Source organism: Sus scrofa, chromosome 18 (assembly GCF_000003025.6).
Source record: "Sus scrofa isolate TJ Tabasco breed Duroc chromosome 18, Sscrofa11.1, whole genome shotgun sequence".
Classification (NCBI taxonomy): domain Eukaryota; kingdom Metazoa; phylum Chordata; class Mammalia; order Artiodactyla; family Suidae; genus Sus; species Sus scrofa.
The window spans coordinates 37,279,790-37,303,631 of record NC_010460.4 but is presented as its reverse complement, the minus strand read 5'-3'; the positions used below and the strand labels follow the sequence as shown (position 1 = coordinate 37,303,631).

The following is a 23,842-nucleotide window of genomic DNA, read 5'->3' as shown; positions in this document are numbered from 1 at the left end:
TAGCTGACAGATTTTCCTCCTTCCAGAGCTTAAATCCTCTTGATTTTTATGACACCACTCTCTTCTGGTTTTCCTCCTACCTCTGGCTCTCTCTTCTTGTATCCTATAGAAGTTTCTCTGTGTTTACTACCAAAATGGTACACAGCAAAAAGACCTCTGCATCTTCCATGGGAGTGATGTGTTCTGCTCCTCCTCATCAAACAGGAAGTCTTGAATGGATGATAAAATACTGAAAAAGGGGCTGAAGGGCTTGGAAAGGCTGTTTTGACTCATAAGCAAATGGGTGGATACCCAGCCAGAATCTTTCTCAGGATAAAGACTGGAGTTGCTCCCCTCCCTCTGGGAAGGTTAAGAGGCATCATAACTTGTGTGTCTATCTTGAAGGCAGAAGTGCTGTAAAGGAGAGCAGCGATGCCAGCACCCACCAGCACGGCACACCCAGCTTGCTGGATGAGACAGTTTCAGTTCCAGCCATCAGCGGCAGCTTGATTTGCAGTTTCTTTTATGGTAAGAAAAATGTGCATTTTCTTATCAAAGCCCAGCATGATGTTACAGGTTCCCCAATCTCCCTGGGCAATGAATGAGTGGATTGTGTTGCTAAAAGCAATTAGCAGAAGGCATGCAGACATTAGTAAAGATTGTGTACTAGCATTTAAAGGGAACACAGGAGTTAATATAGAGGTCTTCCAGTCAATTACAAATGTTACTACATTAATAGCCATCCTTTCATTCCCCAAACTCAAAAATGGAAAATATGGAGACAATTTTGTGCTTCACTCTTTCTCTGTGTGTAAAGGATCGGAGGGAAAAGCTGGTTTCAAAGCTCACAGCTGGGTAAGAAGGTCTCCAGGGCTGATTGAAGTTATTCCCAATGTCACATAGATCATTATGGAGCTAATAACCCCTGACAATTATAATTTTTTTGATAATACTTGATAGAACTCTCTGCAACAATGCAAACAGTCTGCACCTGCTTTATTCAATAGTAAGAAAATTTGAGTTTTATTTAATTTTAACTAAATTAAATAGCCATAGGTAGCTACATGGAACAGTGTAGCTTATTGTCTATCTTCATATCCAGGGTGGAGACAAGAGTGAGGTTGCCCAGCAGGTATTTATTTATTTATTCACTTATTTTCCTAAATTGAAGTATAGTTGATTTACAATATCGTGCTAATTTTACTTGTACAGCAAAGTAATCCAGTTATATAAATGTATGCATATATATTCTTTTTAAGATTCTATAATTCCCATTATAGGTTATTACAAGATATTTAATACAGTTCCCTGTGCTATACTGTAGGGCCTTGTTGTTTATATCTTTTATATATAATAGTATGTATATGTTAATCCAAAACTCCTAATATGTCCCGCCACTATTTTTCCCCTTTGGCAATCCCAAATTTGTTTTCTATGTCTGTGAGTCTATTTCTGTCTTGTAAATAAGTTCAGCAGGTCTTTAGGCGAGAAGGCAAGCTGAACTACACCATCGTTGAGTGTGAAATGCTGTCTATAAGGTGAGGCACAGGGCACAGCAAGAACTGAGTCCTGACTGACTCTGCCGTAGACCCAGGGAGACACCTTTGTCTGTGTGCAAAGCCCACAGTTGGCAGTTGGCTACTGGTCCTGTGTTTGGGAGACAGGTGGCCTTCACTAAAGTGAATTCTTAGGGCGTGACCATGAGGATTGTGGGTCTTCCTTAGATTAACCTAAAATATGCAAAATCTTCAGCTTGCTCAGGAGAAGGTCTCCTTTCTGCCTACGGTCAAGCCATTCCAAGTCACAAAACATGAGAGACCCCAGAAATGTTTTTAACGGGAAATCACATCTGCCTGGTGGTGAGATACAAGATTTTTCTGTTGGTCCAGTAAAGGGAGACAACAACTATAGAATACAAATCTTCCGCACTTCATTGAACATCATTCTTCAGAATGAGAGATTCTTTCCCAGGAGATTCTACTTTCACAGCAAAAGATAACTCCTGAGCCCCTAAGTCATTTTAAAGATGCTTTGGCCTAACGGATGGATGCTTTGGAGTTAGCCATCTGAGTTAGACATCTAGCTCTGACACATCAGGTATGAGTCTTGGCCAAATTATAATTATTATGATCCTTTCTTAAGTAATGCTAATAATTATATAAGAAAAACACATATAGGTTTTCCATCATGCACCTTTCACAGAGCTGGCTCTCAAATATTACTGCCTTGCTATTCTTCCAGTTAATGGTAACCCCTCTCATCCACACTACTGGTTCCTCCACCTTCTGAGAACAATGACCATCTGTTATTTTGGTCTATTGGAAAGTGCTCTTTTCCTAAAAATAAACTGGATTTTTTTGAAGATTTATATTTATTTATACCTGCCTTTTTGTAAAAATGAATTATGATCAGGTTTGATTTAATAGTGAAAGAAAATTTCAATCAGAGATAAAGACATGTCTCTTTAGATCATCTGCCCATTTTTTAATCAGGTTGTTTGTTTTTTTTGATATTGAGCTGCACAAGGTTAATCCCCTGTCTATTGCTTAATTCGCAAACATTTTCTCCCATTCTGTGGGTTGTCAGAAAAAAAAAAAAAAAAAGGCAGGTGGTCTAAATAAACATTTCTCCAAAGAGGACATACGGATGGCCAAACAAACAAACAAACAAAAAACACACATGAAAAGATGCTTGACATCACTAATAGAGAAATGCAAATCAAAATTAGTATGATGTACCACCTTACACCAGCCAGAATGGCCATCATCAGAAAGTCTACAAATAACAAATGCTGGAGAGGGTGTGGAGAAAAGGGAACCCTCTTACACTGTTGGTGGGAATGTAAATTGGTGCAACCACTATGGAAAACAGTACGGAGGCTCCCCCAAAAAACAAAAACAAAACTACCATACAATCCAGTACTCCCATTCCTGGGCATCTATCCAGTGAAAACCATAACTCAAAAAGATACATGCACCCCAGTGTTCACTGAAAGCACTATTTACAACAGCCAAGACATGGAAGCAACCTAAATGTCCATCAACAGAGGAATGGATAAAGAAGATGTGGCACATATGACGATGGAATATTAATAAGCCATAAAAAAGAATGAAATAATGCCCTTTGCAGCAACATAGATGGACCTAGAAACTATCATACTAAGTGAAGTTAGACAGTGAAAGACAAACATTTGATATCACCTATATGTGGAATCTAAACAAAAGGGATACAAATGAACTTATTTGCAGAACAGAAACAGACTCACAGACTTTGAAAAACTCATGATAGCAAAGGGGACAGGTTACAGGCGGATGGACTGGGGGTTTGGGATTGTCAAATGAACCCTGAGGTATATGGAACTATTGGCCAAGGGGACCTGCTGTATAGCACAATGAACCACACTCAGTATTCTGTGATAATCTATATGAGAAAAGAATCTGGGAGGGAATGGAGAGAATGGATATGTGTATATGTATGACTGGGTCACTTTGCTGTACAGCAGAAATTATCACTGCCTTGTAAATTAACTATACATCAATGAAATTTAAAAAGAGAGAGAGAAAGAAACAACCTGCTCCCCCAAAGGGTTCATATGGTTACTGAAATGGCCTGAACATATCTTTTGGGTCTAAGCCTTCTGAGCAAGCTGAAAGAGCAAGGCGAGGACACTGGCCTTGGCTGAAGCACAGCAGCAGGCCACCTCCTCTAGGTATACTTCTTGCTCACTATTAGGTTTCACCTTAGGTCTGTCATGTTAATGCACAGAGAAGGGATGCTGGCCAACAAAATGGTCACTGTCTTCAACAAAAAGCAAAAGTCTCATGCCATCATTTTTTGAAAAAACAAAACAAAACAAAACAAAACAAAAAAAAACCCCTGGGCTCTTAACAGGACTATTCAGTGCATTTGATCCTGAAAGATCTTAATCTCTGAAAAGTCAGGAAAATAGGAGGCAATTCCTGAGCCTGTAGAGTCTCATGAAGCAAAGAATGGCTCTAACACAGACAATTTCTGGGGTTTCATCCTGACTCTCTTGGGAAGCCCAGGGGACACGGAAGCAAGGCAACCTCATCGTGGAGGATTATGAACAAGAAGCTTCCATACTCGATGGTGAGTGTGGAAAACAGTGAAGCAGGTATGGAATGTCCACTGACACTCTACAGCCTGTGTTGAAACCTATACCTGAGTAACTAACAACTAAAACTAATACCAAATAGCATTAACGAATGTTTGACAATGTGCTCTAGATGCATGATTTTATTTAACCCTTGCAACCATTTGATGTAGGGACTGACATCATCCCCATTTGACAGGTGAAGCAACAGAAGCACTGGGAGATCTCTTAGGTTGCCCAAGGCTACCCAGCTAGCAGGAGGGGAGGCAGGGACTTGAAGGCAGCTTGGTGTGTCTCACATGATTTATTGCCTCTCTGTTCTACTGTGGTCAGAATCCCCAGAAATCCAGATTTGTTTATTTCCACATCAGACTAACCACTGCAAATGAGGCAGGCAGAATGACGGGCAAGAAGCAACTCAGGAGCCTTCCAGACAAACACGGTGCGGTAAGGAGCTCTAATTCTGCTCCTTCCCTTTCAAGTTTGGTGGGATGGGAAACTCTTCCCTATTTTCCCTTATAAAGTTAATACTTAAATCCCTTATAAAGTTAATACTTAAATCCACTCATCTATGTCTGAATCACTGGTGGACAAGTTTAGAGGGAGCGTGGCAGGTATTTGCTTGCCCTTTAACCTGGGATGGCTCATGGCTGTTCCCGTCTGAGATCTCACCTTTCTCCAAGGGATCAAAATGATTTTACACCATGTCCTCATTAATGTGTGTAAATCTAAATGGCATGTTTTGATGGAGTGATAGGAAACCAATTTCAGCACAGTCTGCCTCGAATCCCTATTTTTAAGCACACAGAGCTGATCACCAGATTTTAAATCAATTTACCAAACACCAAAAAGCCTTTCCTTTCTGCATGCAGAAGGATGATTTTATACTAAACACAGATGGTTATGCTCCCAAGGGAGTTTAACTAATACATTTATACTCTAAATGCTAATTTTTTTGTTCATTAGGTAATTCATTTTTAGAAAACTGGACAAATTTTCATATTTGGGACTAACTGTAATTATGATATCTAGCAACAGGATGATTCTAGTCGAATCTACCCGTTTCAGCCTAGAAAGGGAAGACTCGTGGTGAAGTAGACCACAACATTTAGTTAGGTTCTCTGAATTAGGTTCTGAAGGATTCGAGCTGCGCCTGAGTAGGGGCATTGGGTGGTACGTATCTATTGCCACCTCTCCCTTCTCCCCACTTCTGGGCCCTTTGCTCAATGTCAAGTAAATAAAAACTTTATAAATCACCTTTTGTGGGCAATATATCCTGAATGTTGATTTTACCAAAGGCAATGAGGGTATCAGGGCATATAATTGACCATCTGGCCAACTGAACTAACAGATCATCTGGTCCTATTCTCCCACCTAATAGATGAGAAATTGTGGCCCTGAGAGGTCTCATGTCCTGACCAAAGACCCCCAGGTGGTTACGCACAGAGCTGAGGAGCCTAGAACCAAGTGTGCTCACGGCAAGCTCATTGTTCTTTTCTATGAGATCTTCCAGAATAAAAGAGTAGCTACTCTTTCTGCTTTATTAAAGCTGTTTTCTAAGTGCTGCATTCATGACCAGCTTGCTTCCTCATAATAGCTTTAGGAAAGAGGCATTGTGGTCCCCATTTCAGATAGGGAAAGTGCCCAAGGTCACAGAGCTGGACACTTGGTCTGGCTCTAGGGCTCTTATCCTCCCTACTGCACCACACTGTCTTCTTAGAAGAGCATCTGCTTTGACAAAGATGCCCAAAGCAGAGAATGTGATCAGGAAGGGGGAGGTTAACTCATCCTTCAGTGGTCGAATGGGAGAGATGGGTTCCCTCTTCCTGACGGGATGCTGTTTCCAGTCCCAGTGGTAACTCAGCCCTTTCTTATTCTGCCCATTGTCCTCTCCTGAGGCCCAGCCTGAAGCTCATTGTCATGATTTCTCATCCTCTGGGAATGATCTACATTTTTATTCATCAAGGCAGTTCTGCCTTTGGATGTTCCTCAATATGGTTTTTTTTTTTTTTTTGCCATTTCTTGGGCCACTCCCGCGGCATATGGAAATTCCTAGGCTAGGGGTTGAATTGGAGCTGTAGCCGCCAGCCTATGCTAGAGCCACAGCAACACGGGATCCAAGCCGCGTCTGCACCCTACACCACAGCTCATGGCAATGCTGGATCCTTAACCCACTGAGCAAGGCCAGGGATCGAACCCTCAACCTCATGGTTCCTAGTTGGATTCATTAATCACTGAGCCACGATGGGAACTCCTTAAAGTTTTTTTTTTTTTTTGTCTTAATATGATTTTTATTGGTTGCATTTGAAATACTTTGAATGTACTCAACATCCAGCATAAAGCATCAAAAGTAAATGGCCAGGAGGAAGGGCCCAGCATAAACATGGAGTGATGTTTGTCATTAGTGGATGAGCTCTGTGTCTGAGCAGGGCATCCACTGGGTTTCACAAATATCTGCCAGAGGTGCTCCTGGGCCATAACTGATGTTTATTCTTAGTACCGTTGCTAATGCTTGTGTTTGTTCCTGACTGATCCTCAATCCCGTCACCTCTCCCCGAGTCTTATCTCTCAGGTTTATTTTCTGACTGTCCTTTGTACGATATGAGTACCTTGGCTTTGCAATCCACAAACTGTCAAGAAAGCAAGAAAGCAATCAAGGGACTTCACTTCCTTGGCTTAGAAACAGCTGGAAATACTTTCTGCCTGTTGGAACTCGTCCAAGGGCACCCATTTTATATTGATGTTTTGGAATTAAAATTTAGAGACAAGTCATAAATCTGCCTTGCAAGATTATGAAAACTGATTCTATGTGCCGCCTTGGTTCAGTTCCTTATATCTACAAATAAAATAATTCAGACCTGGAAGAGAATCAGGATGGAGTTTTGAAAATACGTGCCAACCATGCTGAAAATTCCAAGATCCAATTCAACGGTGGGTGTCATCTCTGCTGAGAGCAGAGTGAATCATGAAAAGTCAGGGCCATGCAGGTGTTGAAGTGTAAGTCCTTGCCTTTCTGTGACTTTGGGCAAGTTACTTCGTACCTCACCGTCTTAGTTTCCCCATCTGCAAACTGGACATAATCATAGTCGCTACTCCGTAGGGTTATTGCGAGGATGAAATAAATTAATAGAAGCAAAGTGAGAGCCTGGCACATGCCAAGTTCTCAGTAATGTGAGCTGTTGTTGAACCTCTACTGGCTTGAGGCACGAAATGGCCTAGACAGCTCTTCAGGTCCATGGGTCTCCTGGTAATTCTGGACTTTGATTCTCTCTGGGTAATGCAGGGGAAGTTGAATTTACCTGGACTGGGACTCCTGTCCCTAGCAAAACATTGCATGGCCTGCCCTTAAACCAGCACCCACGCCCGTGTGATTCCCTAGGGAGCTGTTCCCCCGAGCTGGGTCTGGAGTGGCCACACACAATACCTTGCCTCCGCCGGCAGTTGAGTTTCCTGAAGCAGGTCCCTTCTACGAGGCGGTTTAGGCGTTGTTGTTTGATCAGCTCCAAGATTTCTGGCTGAATCTTCTCCTTTAGTTCCCTGTGGAAGGAGAAACACATATTCCACAGCAGGTCTTGAGAACAGCGTGTGGCTGAAAAGGCGTCATGGGCAGATGGGACAGGCGAGGACAAGTGGCATCTTTTCATGAACGTCCTGATCCCTTGTGAGTTGGTGCTTTAGAGGATTATTTATTAGGCTTCGGTGGACAGGGTTATCTGTTCTAATAACCTTGTCGAGTCTCTGACATTCACAGGACACCCACAAGAGCACCAGCCACTTCAGTGATGTTTTTCTAGACCGTCTCCCGAGAAACGTCTACTTTGGTTTTTACAAAGCCACAGATATAAATTTATGCAAAAACTCCCTGAGCTCTGCTGAGACAATGACTCTCTGGTCATATGTCCCCCCCCCCCATGGCAGAGAAACTCCTAGACTGCACTTGTGATCTGACCAAACCTGAATGTTAGGCAACCACGCAATTACTATCCTATAGCAAACACGGCATCGGACAAACCGCAGGACCACATTCTGCTTCCAATTCTTTCACTTACAGCTGGGAACAGCACATCATCCCAGACCCTAGCCCACAGAGATAGGGATAATGAGGGGATAAATTAAGGATTATTTGTATCTTGTCTCAGGCTACGATAAGGTAATTTAGGTTTAGATCTTTACTGTGCTGTAAAGATACGATAAGAGCGTGCAAGGGGTTTTAAATCTTGTATTTGAGAGAGCAGAGTTTTTTTTATCATGTGAAATTTTATACAGCGCCCCAACATTTGAGTCTATTAAAGCTGCTGTTGTTCTAGTTGAGGGTCAATAGAGAGGGATCAGCCCTCAGAGCACTGTTGAAAGCACGGACCCAAACTAAGAAGACAGGATTTCAATTTAGGCTCTGCTCACGATTACCATTTCACGTAGCTCCTGTAAGTCTCAGTTTTCTCATCTGTAAAATGGGAATAAGAATCCTTCCTGTCCCAAAGGAGACAGTGGGGGTATAAATGAGCTAAAAGCACTGGGCAGTAAAGCAAAGTGTTACTGAATCTCCTTTCACCGGCCCAAATTACACTGGAATCAAGGCTCACATTTCATCAGCTTCAACCTTAACTCTGGGCTCACCCTGAACTGCAGGCAATACGCCTTCACGTAGTGTTCTGTTCCCATGCACGGAAGTCACGAATACTTGGTAAGGGTCTACTATGAGCCAGGTAGTGTAGCATGCAATTTTAGATCATTTAACATCCCTTCCCCTCGTTCCCTCCCAAACCCCCCATCTTTTGGGTACAGGTATTAATATCAACATTCCCATCTCACCAATGGATTAACTGCTTACAGAGGTGAAGCCTTGAATAGGGGTACAGACTCAAGTCTTTCTCATATAAACGTTTTCTACTTACACATGAGAAAGAAAAAGAATATGCGATGTGAAAGGATCTGGCCATCTAACAGGGTATTTTAGTACTCTGTGAATACATATTTGGACCTTGTCTTCAAACACCCTATCATTTGAAACTGTTCCAACTGACCACTTATAAAGCCTAACGCGGAGATTCAGCCCTAATAGCAGAGCTCAGTGCATCTGCTTTACTTGCATTTGCTTTTCCAGAGCAGGTCTCCCAGGGTCTCATCTCAGGCTTTCAGATCACTGCAACTACCTATTATCAGCATTCAGCTTTGGTACAACGGACTCAGCAAATTGCAGCTTTGATGAACCCTGATCTGAATGGAGAAGAAGGTGGGGGAATTGCCAGGGCAGTCCCACAGGACAATCAATCACCACTCTTGACTCCCCAGTTGGGGCAACGTGGCGGAGAAATCATGGGAGAGAATCTGGGGATGTCATCAATTCTTAGGTTAGCGATGAATCTTTAAATAATAGTTTTACTAGGCTCAATCTGTGTTATTAAAATGGAGATGAAGCTGCAGAGGTGAGCTGGAGGAAATAACTGAAAGAACTTCTGGGTAAATTTAATTGATGGTATATAACTTTTAGTGTAAGACCCAGATGCGCTCGTCATGACACATTCCATTATGGACCATCTTTGGGGACAGACTATCAGAATAAGTGGATCTGCTGCTATAAGAGTTATCCTTTTCTTGTTATGAACCCCAAAGGACTCCAAAACATGATTGGGCACGGAGGGAAATGAAAGAGCTCCCCCCGCCCCCCGATTGACTTCCTCTTCTTTCTCTGCAAATGGACTCTGTAGCTACAAAATCAACTTCTATTAGGAAAACGTAGGTAATCCCTACATGATGTCTCTGTGACTGAGATGTGACCTCTGGGCTAATCCAGGTAATAACCATGGGCTGGAATCGGGTTTTGAAATTCTCAGTTTGGAGCCAGTGAGGCCAAGGTCATGGGTTCACTGGCTTTGCTTTGATAAATGTTCCCCTCATTCTATCTAAAAGCCTTACGAATAAATAAAGGGAGGGAGATTAAAGGAGATAGAATAAATGAGTGTGTGGAGAGCAATTCAAAGTCTAGCCCTGTTTCTGGGAGAGAATTCCAAGTCCAGGCCCAGTGGGGCCAGTGCCATGTGCAGAGGACAGACACGGCAGCATCAGACTGGCGGGTCCTGGACCTGGGTCAGCCCTCCTGCGCTGTTACCTGGCGTTCATGTAGAACAAAGGTTGGCAAACTTTTTTCTGTAAAAGGTCAGATGGTAAATATTTCAGTTTTGTGGGACAGCCATTCCGTTGCAGCTACTCAACTCTGCCATGGTGGGTGAAAACCGCCAACATGATGTAACCAAGGGAGCAGGACTGTGTTCCCATAAATCCCTAGTGACAAAAACGAGTTGTGGCCTGGATTTGGCCTAAGAGCTATAGTTTGCCGATCCTGGATCTACAAAGGCTCTGGGGAGACTTTGGGCTGAGTGATAGAGTCTGTTTCATGGACATTGATCTGTTTCTCACTGTCTCACCCCAGGGTCCCCAAGGTCAATCTTTGCACCTCTGCTGGTCTTTATATTATAGAGTCATGGCTTTAAATACCAACTTTCTGCTGGCAACTTCCAAATTTATAGTTCCAACCTAGATCTCTTGGCCGAACTCCAAACTCATCAATCCAGCTGCCTCTCTGGGTGTCTCAAACTTGACATGCCCACAGCTGAGCTCCTGAGCCCCTCATCCAAACCTGCTCTACCCACTCTGCCCTTTAGTTGTTCAGGCCCCAAACCTTGCGTTCATCCTTCTCTTACACCCACATCTAATCAATCAGGAAATACCTTTGCTTCTTATCTTCAAAATCTTTCTGCTCTCTAGTAGAGACTCTGATCGCTGCTCAGTAGCTCCTGCTTGGATTATTGGAATAACTCCCTCACTGATCTCCCTGCTTCTGAACTTGCCTCCCTGGAGTCTTTTCCCAATACAGCAGCAAGAGAGATCATTAAAAACCCAAGTCAGGAGTTCCTGCTGTGGCTCGGCAGGTTAAGAACCCAATTAGTATCTATGAGGAAGTGGGTTGGATCCCTGGCCTTACCCAGTGGGTTAAGGATCCAGCATTGCCACAGAGGCAGCTTGGATTCTGTGTTGCTGTGGCTGGGGCTGTGGCCAGCAGCTACAGCTCCAATTCGACCCCTGGCCCAGGAGTTTCCATATGCTGCAAGTGTGACACCCCCCAAAAAGACCAAAAAATAACCCCCCAAACCCCAAAACCCCAAGTCAGAGCACATCAGCTCCCTACTCAAAACCCTCCAATGACTCCCCAGCAAGGCCCGGTGTATTCAGGCTCCCAGCCACCTTTCTGGCCAGGCCTCCTATTGCTTATTCTGCCCCACTTGCCTCCTTGTTATTTATTGAGCACCCAGACCTACTCTGACCTCAGGGCCTTTGCACTGGTGATTCCCTCTGCTGGAAATCCTTTCTCCCAAATACACACCTAACCTGCCCCCTTAGTCCCTGACACATCTTTACACGCATGTCCCCACCCCAACTAGAGAGATCTACTCCTATCCCTTGGTTTAAAATTGCAAACTCTCCATTTCCCTAATCTTGCTTTGTATTTTCTGAATCCTTTTTCAGCATGCTATAGTCTTATGTACCATGTTTATCATCTCTTTCTCCCTACTGAAACGTGATCACTACAAGCTGAGGACTGTGTATTCTTCCCTGCTGAATCACCAAAACATAGAACAGTGCCTGGCAAGCAGCAGGCACTTGATAAGTATTTGTCAAACGCACGGAACCCTGGCATTTGCTACGAGAGCTGTGAGCAAAGCTCGTGGCCAGTCTTCAGCAAGGACGAACACTGGTAGGATAGGCATTAGCTTCATTCCTGGCTCTGTCTGCTTTTACTTTTTCTTTCTCTCCTACTTTCACTGTACATTCTGAAATAAGATGAGGTATAAACAAATGCACTCGCAGCATCAATTTTGCCATTTACATATTGACAGTCTGTCAGCGTGTTAAACCCTGGCTGTCGGCTCCTAATACGAGCGACTGTCTCTCTGAGTGGATGTTATGTGTGGGGCATATGCTAAGTGCTTTTCAGGCACTGCTTCACTGAGTCCTCCTAATAACCCAACCATGCAGACACTTTCATCATCTTTAGACATGAGAAAAACAGGTCTAGGATGGGTGACAGAACTTGACAAAAGAGCCCACATTTGCAAGCGGTGGCCTTGGAATCTGAGCCCAGGCCCGTCAGCTCCCGAGTCGGGCTTTTTTACATTTTGCTACTCTGCCTCACTGGTGTGTGTCCCTGCAGCTCCCCTGCCCCCAACAATAGGTAAATGACCTATGTGGCGACTGTTCGAGCTTTTTGTTCTTGCTCTTTTTCTTTTTTCCCCCCCCATTTTTGGCTGCCCCGTGGCATATGGATTTCCCAGGCCTGAGATCAGATCCAAGCCGCAGTCACAACCTAAGCCACAGCCGGATACTTCACCCACAAGGTGGGGCCAGGGATCGAACCTGCATCCCAGTGCTCCCAAGATGCTGCTGATCCTACTGTGCCACAGCGGAACTCCTGTTCAAGCTTTTTATATCCATTAACTCAGATTAATTGTGTAGATGGACTTATCTTCCCTGTAAAGGCTCCTTAAGCAGAAAATAACAAATACCTCCTTCTGAAACAATTAGTTAAGAGCTAAGACATAAAACACAGCTGCTTCATCCCACTGAGTACACAGTCTCCCAAAACATTTGTTCACACGGAGTGTGCACTTTTCTTCTCAGGAAATATAAACATTTTATAAAAACGAGAGGCGTGCCTCGAAGGGTCTTCGTGGTGCTGAGAGCTGCCTCCGTGCTGTGTGCAGCAGCCAGGCGAGGGGGCAAGGGTGGCCAGCGGGGTTCCTCACGCACCAGCCATCAAGCCTCAACCATGTCACTGTCCCTGTCTGCAAAAGGAAAAGCTTGAGCGGAATGACCTTAGAGGTGCTTTTCACTTCTATAATTGGAACATCCTAACCTCCGAGCTTCGGTTAGATGCGTCTCCTGTGTGCTCTTGTGACAACCCACCCATCTGTGCATCCTCCTACCGGGCACTGAGCACAGTCTCTGATAACCCCTCCAAACCCCAGCTTTAAAGCCGGGCACAGAGGAGGCAGACTGAGGGTCTCTGGGTCTCTGCCTGTCCCAGCACCTCGAGCTGAGCCTGGCAGGTGGGAGTTACTCCATGCATATTAGATCAACGAATGAATAAATGTTGTGAGCCACATGGGACATCCAGGATAAATGAATGAATAAACGAATGAATGAAATCAATCACAACATGGTCTATGCCTTTTCTTTGTTGACTTGGGTTGATTTTGTGAGCCACTGTGGAGCATTTAAACTTCATCCAACCCCACAGTGAGGTCTTGTCTAGTGGATCATTCTAAAAGAGCATCCCTGGAGAAGAAGCCGGAAGCTGATATCCTCCTGCCTGTTTCAGGGGCCAGAATAATGACCCGGCTGGTTCATGGTCTCCCCCCTTAAACACTACAGCTCTGACAAGTCTTTACAACTTTACTGCAATAGTGTCCAGAGGTCAGTGGACCGTGGTCCTTTCAGTCCTATGGCCTAGTGATGAGACCAAAGTTACATACATATAGGAGATTTCTTTTATATTTGCATTGTTTCTCTCTGCTTAATAAGCGTAAAGGTCAGAGCTTCTTATCATAAAGGGAAAAGAAACTTCAGAATGTCACAGGCAGAGCCTTGGGAAGAAAAGCTATGAAGCCAAAGCAGGAGCAAAGTGTTCATACTTGACAAGCAGTTAACATTCTTACTTGGAACAAAGTCATGGTCAGACATTAATTTAGAATCACTTGGCTTTCACTGAAGTGGTTCCTCAAGTCTCCCTTTAGGTTCTGAGAATTGTTGTCAAAAGCGTAATGAAATCTCCCGGTGTTCACACATCCCCTGAAACAGACATTATGAAATCTATAGGCCCCGGGGGGCGGGGGCAAGGTGCCACTGTCCCTCTTTGCAAGAGAGAAACTGCATCGCCGAGGAGTCGGTCATGTCGTCAAAGTTCTCTCTGCTTGATATTTGGGGCTGTTCCCTTCTTTTAGCCCCACTGTTGTTTCTCGTTCCAGTTGCCCTCGGCCAAGTGCAGGTATGGCTTAGGTTTTATGTAGATGCAAGCCAAAGACCCTCAGGAAGCATCTCCCCTCCCTGCTGCCTAACCTCATCCCCACTAAAGCCTGCAGTTTCTAATGGTGCTTCTTAAGGCTTGAAAACCAGCACAAAAGAGATGTGTAGCTTGCCTATGGTTTTTTCAGATCTGTGCACTTTTTAAAACGCCACCTTAGTCTTACACTTGGCAAAGGAGCTCTGCTAGGGTACATGAAGAATCGGCTAAGGATCAGTTGGCTGGAGTTCAAGTCCTGGCTCCTCTACCTGCCAACAAGGTCCTCCCTTCTCTAGACTATATCCTGGTCCTCAAGTAGGAGTAAGACTTGCCTCTCTCACACTGGTGGGAAGAAATGATTTAGCGTAGGGAGGGGCTTTGCAAACTGCCGAGCATTAAACACGTCAAATATATAAGAGCAAGAAACAGAGAGGAAGAGAGAAAAAGAATTAGGAAAGAATCAGGTTTAAGATGAGCTTCATGACACCTATGATGGCTTCATAGAAAAGCTCAGAAGAAGCTGTGTCCAGTCTTCCAAGGGAGACTAAGAATGAATACCCAACACTTTCCTTTTCCCAAACCCTGTTTCCTATTTCCTTCCCTATACATTAGAAAGGCAACAAAACTGACCTACCATGTAGAACAGGGCAAGCAAAGATAGACCAGTATGAAGAAAAGAGGAGGCAAACAAAATAGTCTAAAACAATCTTCATCTTCAAGGTCTAAAACATCTTAAAGATGGAGATACATGAAATCACACAACTGTTGCAAGTGCATGTGACACAAAATCCTATTAAAAAAAAAAAAAAAGGAGCCCCCTGATTCTTCATCTTAGGCCTGTGGGTATGAGGTGTTCTGACACGAAGCAGAGCCAACAGAGCAGAGAGAAAAATGGGTCTTTCTCTTCCTCTCAAGCTCTCCCTCCCTCCCACCATGTTTCAGTGTTCCCATTGCTTTAATTACTGGTAGGTCTTACTCTGGCTGGGGCGGAACATCTTGCCACTCAAGGGTACCTACATGGATTATAGCTTCATGGGCAAAACTGGGCAAAGTGCCCTAAGTATTAGAAAAGTTTCCAAACTTTTCAGCTGAAATCCTGAGAGGACTCGTCAGTAACTAGGTCACTTCTTAATTTAGATCCTTCCACCAGCATCTGTCCCTACCACCCCCCCCAGCCTACCCCTACCCAGCCTACTTCAAGGAACTGCTGAGACTTCAGGAACTGAATAGAGATCTTTTGTTGGCCCTTCTGTCAAGAGCTCACACCACAGCCCTGCTGTGTGATAGCCTTTATTCTAGAAATGGTGTGTCAGAGTCTTTGAGGAGCTAGAGGTCAGAGGTAACTTACAAAATTGGGCGAGACTGGAAATCTTCCTGGTTCATCCTCTCAGACTGGCGGATTTTCAGGATCTCGGTGTAGCTCAGGTTCTGCAGTTTGCTCTTGAACTGGTCCAGGGAGCTAGGCTTGGTTGTAAGAGCTCTCATAACCTGCTCCTTCACCACCTGCATTACCTGTGAGATGAAAGGAAGACCATAACTTTCCTGGGGATCGATCTTGCCATTCAGAAAAGTCTTCCACAGATGAGCCCCTTCCTAGTTCCCTGATCCCCTTTACAGGCACTCTCAGCCCAGACTCTGAGTGTGTTTTTCCAAAGAGTCAACTACCATGATGTACAGCTTCCATTTTTTTCCTGTACCACTGGAACCGCAAGGAAGGAGGTTGATTGACCAACTTTGAACTGACTTGGGGGGTGGGAATGGAGAAGGAGAGGTGGAAGGATACAGACATCACCATATTATGTGACTGTATACACTGTGAACTCAAGAACGAAAGAAGTCCAAGCAACAGCTAGAAGTCTGCACAATCATTGTTTTTTTCCAGGAGAAAATTGCTGAGACACAATTAACCATGGAAGTTTGGCTGGCACTGGATCAAATGAATGTGAAATAATACCCACACCCGCCCCTCTCAGATTGCTTTCCCAGTAGTTAAGGCTTGAGTGTTCATGCAAATGATGTATTTGGAAATGTGCATGCGGTATTGCCTTTTTGAGCCAGGCACTAAAAAAAGAGGTCTACTGAATTAGGACAGACATATCCCGTTGGAAGCTTCAAGAAAAAAGAATATGGTAATTTGCTGCTCAGGACAGGTCCAGCTCATAAGGAGGCAATTAACCATCGCCTCTATTAATGTGGAATCATCTTCATCAGAATATATGGAGCAGGAAGAGAGAAGAAAACAGAAGCATCCAAGAGACTTGACGTAAATTCACTGCATCTTTTTTTTAATCCTCCGTTACAGTTGAGAACAGTGGCTACCTTTGATAACATACCTACTATGTGCCAGATACTATGGAAGGTGCTTTATGTATAATCCTTCTCTTAATCCACTCAAATCCGTGAGATAGATGTTATCATCATTTCATTTCCAGATGAAGAAACCGAGGCTTTGAGACATTAACTAGTTCAAAATGATATAACTAATTGGCAGATGGTTGAGCTGGGATTTGAATCTAGGACTGTAAATGTACTATGCCACCCCCCCCCATTTTGGGGGTCTTTTGCAACTTAAAAATAAGAGCATATCATAAATGGGCCTCAACTATGTGGTAGATTCTGTGCCAGGCACTTGGCTGTTCACCCCCTCTTTAATCCTCTTTCGAATACAGTAGAGTCAGTGTTGTTACCACTGTTTTAAAGATAAGAAACCAGAGACCATGAAGAATTGAGCATTTGTCCAAAGTCACACTTATCTGGTTGAATTCTATGACACTAGTGTGGTGGACACAGCATCCACTGGGTGTTGAACAGCCCTGGGGTACCGTCTATAATGTCACTATGAATGTGATCTTAGTACTCTCCTTATGACTTCTAATCAGTTGTTCATTCAATAGTTCACACACAGTGGATACTCAGTAATTGCTCACTGACCAAAATGCCATTTTCACGAAATGTTAGTGTAACATAAGTAACAATTTTACAGCATGGGGAAGACCAGCAAACCAGAACTTCCAAACCTGCCTGACTGCCACGTGATGGGAAAATCACACCACTTCAGGAAATATTATGCACCTGACATGTCCCAACACTTTTTTTTTGGTCTTTTTAGGCATGGGTTCCCAGGCTAGGGGTTCCCAGGCTAGGGGTTGAATCAGAGCTGTAGCCACCAGCCAATGCCACAGCGACAGCAATGCCAGATTTGAGCCGCATCTGTGACCTGCACCACAGCTCAGAGCAACGCCGGATCCTTAACCCACTGAGTGAGGTCAGGGGTTGAACCTGCGTCCTCATGGATGCTAGTAAAATTTGTTTCCACTGAGCCATGAGGGGAACTCCTTTTCTTTTTTCTTTTTTGTCCCCCCAACACTTGACAGCCACTTGCACTTGCTGAGCTCTGTTTAATGGCACTGCCCCTCTCTGATGGTGCAGGTTGCTTTCTCCAAGCATATGTCTCTCCTACAGCTGTCCTGTCCACATAAAGACGTGTCCAGTGATCTGCTTGGGTCTTAGAGGACGCTGGGAGGCAGAACAAGAAAGTGAATCCTTTTTGGTAGCAAAACTAAACATGTCTTCAGAAAAACCTGGACATCCATGAAGGAAACCCACAAGCCATGAGTCCCCTCTGCTCAGGATGCCTCACACTTCAGTCATCTGCATATGCATGGTTTGCAATGCCCTTGTCCAACCAGGGATCCCATGTCAACTGCTATTTCCTTTAATCGTTTGAACATGGCTGAGCCAAGGGTAAGATGAGTCATAGGTGGCCGGGAGAGAGTGACATAAACCCTCATTTGTCCTTATACACTTCTGACTTTTAGGAGTCCATGTCCAAAGTAAGAAGACCCTCTACTAAGTAACAGATTTGCATTTCATAGGGGGTGTTTGGGAAGTAATATCTTATCACAACAAAATGAACCTAATGGCAGGAATATTGGGAAACTATAGAAGACAATTGGAAGGATGACAGATCTGTATCATCTACTTACGGATCTGCTCTATCCAGTAGGCACCACTGTTCTCAGAGGACCTATGTGCCACGCTTCACTGTGAAGAAGTGGCTGTTGGTAACAACAGTGGTGTCGAAGCACGAAGGCAACTGTCCTCCAGACCTGGAGTCATGGGAGTTTCTACAGCCATGGCTGGGATGCTCCCTTCAGCACAATTCAACTGGTTATGAGCTTACCAGAAAGCAGACTGTATTGGTAGAAGTTCTTAATAAAAATGTACTTGAAAAGCATTATTTGTGAGGCTAGCATAACAAAGCGCTCTCTATACTGGGTGAGGCGCTAGGAGCTTGAAGATGAATAAGATATGGACCTTGCTTTCCGTGAACTATGGGTCTAGTAAGAAAGCCAGAATGGGCAAAGCTCATGACAGCAGAAGTGAGGACGAGACAGAGCAGACAGGCTGATGAACTTTGTTGGCAAGTGGAAAGGCATTTATTACGGATTTTACAAGAAGAAAGGTCGTTCCTTGGTGTGGAAATGGGTGAATAATCTGGAAGCTACCACACCTCAGCTGCTTGGAACCGGGGCGGCATCTGAACTAGAACCAGTTACCTAAACACTGTTTCATGCCCCCAAGGCAACAGCATAGAGGACATTTTCCAGTTGACCTTCCACTTGACCTGCTTCTTTTTTCACTCAGGCAAAATGCTAAATTTGGGATCTTTGGCAAATTTTGAAATTGTGACCATCTCACATCAAGCAGTCTAGATAGTGGTTACATTTGGTCAAAGCTGAATTATAATGCTTTGCAGTTTAATGTGAGAGGCACCACAGGATCTGCCCCTTTCTCCATGTAGAGAAACTCAGAATTGAGCCAAGGAGATAATTACCATCTCTCAATATTATCTGACCTTCTGCTGGAAGGCAGGACATGTAAGAGAGACAAAGAGACAGCGTTTAGAATACCAAAATGAAGAAGCAATTTTAAAATAGAATCAGGTTTAAAGCTGATTTTAAAGGAGAGTTTTAGAGATATCTCCACTTCTCTCATTTTATAGACAAGAAAACCAAAGCTCAGAGGGCCAGGTGATTCCCCTACATCAGGTGTTTTTTAAGGGGCTCTCAGAGATGCCAGCCCCTACATGAGCCTAGACACAGCAATCATGCTGGTAGGTGGGCATGCATCATGAACTGACCAATCAGCATCCTGCCCAGACTCATGACCTGACTTGAGGCAGAGCTGAAGCATACTCTTTCCTCACAAATTGAGACCTGTAAGACTGTCCCTGCTAGTAGAATCAGACCAAAGATAGAGAGAAGTGTGTGTGTGTGTGTGTGTGTGTGTGTGTACAAGAGAGATGTGTTAATAGTAGTGAAGCCATATTCAACCATAAAATCAGTTCAACCCTGACATTTGGTGGTTTGGTTTCATAAGCCTTTTTTAGGGCTGCACCAGCAGCATATGGAAGTTCCCAGGCTAGGCGTCAAATCGCAGCTACAGCTGCCAGCCACAGCCACAGCAATGTAGGATCCTTAACCCATTGACCAAGGCCAGGGATCGAACCCGCATCCTCATGGATACTCGTTGTGTTTGTTACCACTGAACCATCATGGGAACCCCAACCCTTTTTTATTTTCTTAAAATGCTTTGAATGGGATTCTTGCCACTTGCAACCAAAGATCCTAATGCATATGTACAATGAATTCGAAAAGGAGTACCAGCTTATGTGGCTGAGGTGGCCCAGACTGGAGAGAAATAAGGAAACTGAATAGAAACAACAAAGTGTAACTTTAAAAAAATCAGCTTCACAGAGTTCCCACTGTGGCGCAGTGGTTAACGAATCCGACTAGAAACCATGAGGTTGCGGGTTCGATCCCTGGCCTTGTTCAGTGGGTTAAGGATCCGGCGTTGCCATGAGCTGTGGTGTAGGTCGCAGACGTGGCTCAGATCCAGCGTTGCTGTGGCTCTGGCGTAGGCTGGCAGCTACAGCTCCGATTCGACCCCTAGCCTGGGAACCTCCATACGCCGTGAGAGCGGCCCAAGAAATGGTAAAAAGACAAAAAAAACAAAAAACAAAAAAAAACTTAGCTTCATGTATATGCTCACGGTTGTACTTTTTCATGGAAAGGATAATCCCTTATGTAAGCATAGAAAACTCTTCAGCTCCTACTTATGGCTTATGCTTGAAATCCCCTGCTAGAGTTCCATTTCTCTAACTTAAGACTTTGATCCCCACTAGATGTAAGCATCCGTAAGTGGAAAAATACTTTAAATTCCCAACAATCACTCACACTTCAGTTGGAAGAAAATACAGCCCATTTCTTAAGAGTAGGTTGAGGAGTATAGGAAGAAGAGGTCTCGAGGGTACTGGTCCCAGGGCGCGGGATGCAAATGGCAGGAACATAGCAGGAAACAGGTCGGTGCAGCCAAGACTGGTTTTGCTCTCCCTTCACAGGTTTGCTTGGCACTGATGACCATGGACTTTTTTCCCCCCATTTTTAAAAGTTGTATTGAAGTATAGTTGATTTACAATGTTGCGATACTTTCTGCTGTACAACAAAGTGGTTCAGTTACTCATGTACACATCCATTCTCTTTCAGATTCTTCTCCCACATGGATTATCACAGAATACCACATGGATTATCCTTGTGCTACAATTAGGTCCTCATTGGTCAATCGTTTCATATACCTCAGTGTGCATATGCCAGTCCCAAACCCCAGTCAATACTCCCTCACCTGTCCCCTTTGGTAACTGTAAGTTTTTCAAAGTCTGTGAGTCTGTTTCTGTTCTGCAAATAAGTTCATTTATATCCTTTTTTATATTCCACATGTAAATGATATCATATGATATTGGTCTTTCACTGCCTAACTTCACTTAGTATGACAAGCTCTAGGTCCATAATGCTGCAAATGGCATTATTTCATTCTTTTATGGCTGAATAATATTCTATTGCATACATGTACCACATCCTACCATTGACTTTTGCTCTACAGTCACTCTGTGTGCCAAGGACAATGACCCCAGTGATGGATGTCATTTTTTTTAGGAAGGGACAAAGCAGTTAAGTCAAATAGTCTTGTATTCCTTTACAATGTAGCTTCCATAAAGACTAGAATTAATGGCATAAACTCTCTGTTAATGCTCTATGTGTGCAATTTAAATCAAGACACTCACAACCACCATTCTTAACTCTGTCTTTTTTGGAAAATATCATGCCTTTAATCATTGAAAAACCCACAGACGGTGCTGCAGAGGAATCAGCAAATCAATGAACTTAAAAATTCTCCATCACAACATGGGCTTCGCAATGGACATCAAAGAAAACATGCTCTTTGAATCTGCATTTGGTATTGACTGATTCTTTAATCAAGGTCTGAACCATGCCTGTGATGTGTTTCTACAATTTTCCCAGCACATGTTAAGAATAGTGTCACATGTTAGAAAAGAGGTAGGGGTCCCACAGGACACCTGTACATCAAATGGAGAACACCTTTTGGCTCTTTCGAAGACTGGCTTAAAGGTGTAAGTGCTGGGGATCCCTGAATGGAATCAAATTGTCTGGTGGTCTACGGGTGCTCTGGTTTTGTCGTTGTTAATTGAAAGGTGCTCCTGATCCCTGGAGCCTCCATGCTCCTGGTCCCATCCCCTCTTGGACCCTGCCTTTAGAGGCACACCTTTATCTAGCATCATTCATCTATTCACTCAGCAACTGTTTTTGAGTACCTACAATGTGCAAGACACTGTGCATGAGTGTGTGCGCTGAATGAGCTCCCGGTCCAAGAAAATGAAAGACTTGCACACACCTGCCTCCCTCGAGAGAGGAAGTGGTGTCACGGTGGAGCAAGGGCAAGGTGTTCATTCCCCAAATATTTTCCAAGTCCCCCTCAAGTGCCAGAGGGCTGAGGGTGCAGCACAGGGACTTGGGCTGGGACTGAAGGAGAGAAAGGATGTAGGCATGATAAGATGCAGGGAAGGAGTCTGTCTTAGTGGAAGAACCAGCACAAGCCAAGGCTCGGAGGGAGGAGCTCTGGGTGGAGAAGAGAGGATGGCGGATTCGTTTAGTTGGAGAAACGAGGTGGGGCTGCGAGGTAGGGCTTTGCTGGGCCAAGATGAAAAATTTGGATATTTTCTTCTGCGGCTAGTGATAAATCACTAGAGGATTTTTTTTGGGGGGGTATGATGGAATACATAATATAAAGTATGTTGGGACACAGACAAAGGAATCTTTATTCCTGGTCCAGTTGGGGAAAGGAAGGAAGACAGCAAAGTCTACATGGCTGAGACAAAATTGTTGCTGGGACTTGAAGGGTGAATGGAGGTTAGGAGGGGAAGGAGAGGAAAGGGGGTCCAGGCAGAGGGACCAGCAAGAGCAAAGGCAGGAGGCAGGCAGCATATGCTTCAGACATACAGAAAAGATGCTTTTGGAGTCCACGCTAACAGTGTTTGGCAAACACAGGGGTACCGGTTGCAGGAGAGGTCCACAGCCTTTAGGGATCAACAAACCCGATTTTGAAGCCAGGCCGTGGACGATCTCAAGACACTCCATCCCTCCCAGGCTCATTTCCCTTATCTATAAACTCAGAGAACGAATCGTTTAGGACTCATCAGGTTATTATTAATGAGATAAAGCCTAATACCCTTTGTGGTACACTGTAGATGTTTTTCAAACTCGTGTTCCTCTTCTTAAGCCTTCCTTTGCTCACTGTAAAGGGAAAGTAATAGTACAGAGTTCACAGGGTGGTTGTAAAACCTAAACAAGATATTACATGTGGAGCACCTGATACAGGAAAAGGAACATACAAGATTCACAACAAATGTGAGTTCCCTTCCCTTCCGAGAGAGAAATTATGTCAGAGGTGTCTCCTGCTAAAAATATACTTGATGGGCTATTCCCAGGCCACATCTGTGCCCTCTGGGAACTGGCTAGAAATTCAATTGCTCCAGCCCACCCCAGACCCACTGAATCAGAAACTCCAGGAGTGGGCCTGAGAGTCAGGGTTTCAACAGCCCCTCCAGGTGGTTCTGATGCCTCCTTTGATCTGAGCAGACACCCAGCACCACTTCTGAGCCTTTACTGGGGCTTCCACAGCAATTCTTGTCCTATCACTCTAACAGCAGTTAAGTTAGTGACTGGTGTACCATCTGTAAGTCCCTGGAGAGCCGGCACTTGTTTCTTACTTGTATTATGGCCCATGGCACTTAATAGAGTCTCTTCCAGACTGTGATAATGATTGATAATGATCAAGACCGAAGATTCTTAGGCTCCTCCCTTTCATCTGCAGACTTAAACAAACTCATTCTTAACAGAATTGTAAGACTTTTAACATGGTTTTCAAAGAGCGCTTTCACACAGCCTAAAGAATAATGCCTATGGCTTTGAGATGGGGTCTCAGGGTTCCAGAGGTCATTCAGGGCTTCCTTCCAGGGCTGATCTGAAGCCAAGTGGAGGGTTTCTGGAGAAGTCACAGCAGTATAGCCTTGAAGGGGGGTGGGGGTCAGCGCTTACAAAAAGTACATTTTCCCAACCAGTGGTGTCCTCATTAAATAGACTTATCTTCATAATGAAGAGAAAAGGTTGTCTCAGGAAAGACAGATGCCAACACAGCCCAGCTTTAAAATAATTGGTGGGGGAGAGTTTTCACTGCTGGGCTTTAGGACAGGACTATTTTTCTTCCTAGAAATGTCTTTTTTTTTTTTTTTTTTTTTTTTTTGGTCTTTGTAGGACCGCACCCTTAGCACACAG

The 23,842-nt window shown here is 44.1% G+C and overlaps 1 protein-coding gene across 10 annotated transcripts in view; it reads right to left on the bottom strand.

The window, feature by feature from the left end:
* Positions 1-23,842, bottom strand: part of ELMO1 (engulfment and cell motility 1) — a 581,070-nt gene that overhangs the window by 32,464 nt on the left and 524,764 nt on the right. For all 10 annotated transcript variants that reach the window (XM_021079237.1, XM_021079238.1, XM_021079236.1 and 7 more), the window contains 2 exons: positions 15,499-15,662; positions 7,518-7,630 (listed from right to left, as the gene is read on the bottom strand). In XM_021079237.1, the coding sequence (XP_020934896.1) occupies positions 7,518-7,630; positions 15,499-15,662 (277 nt within the window). The remainder of the gene's footprint in view (positions 1-7,517; positions 7,631-15,498; positions 15,663-23,842) is intronic.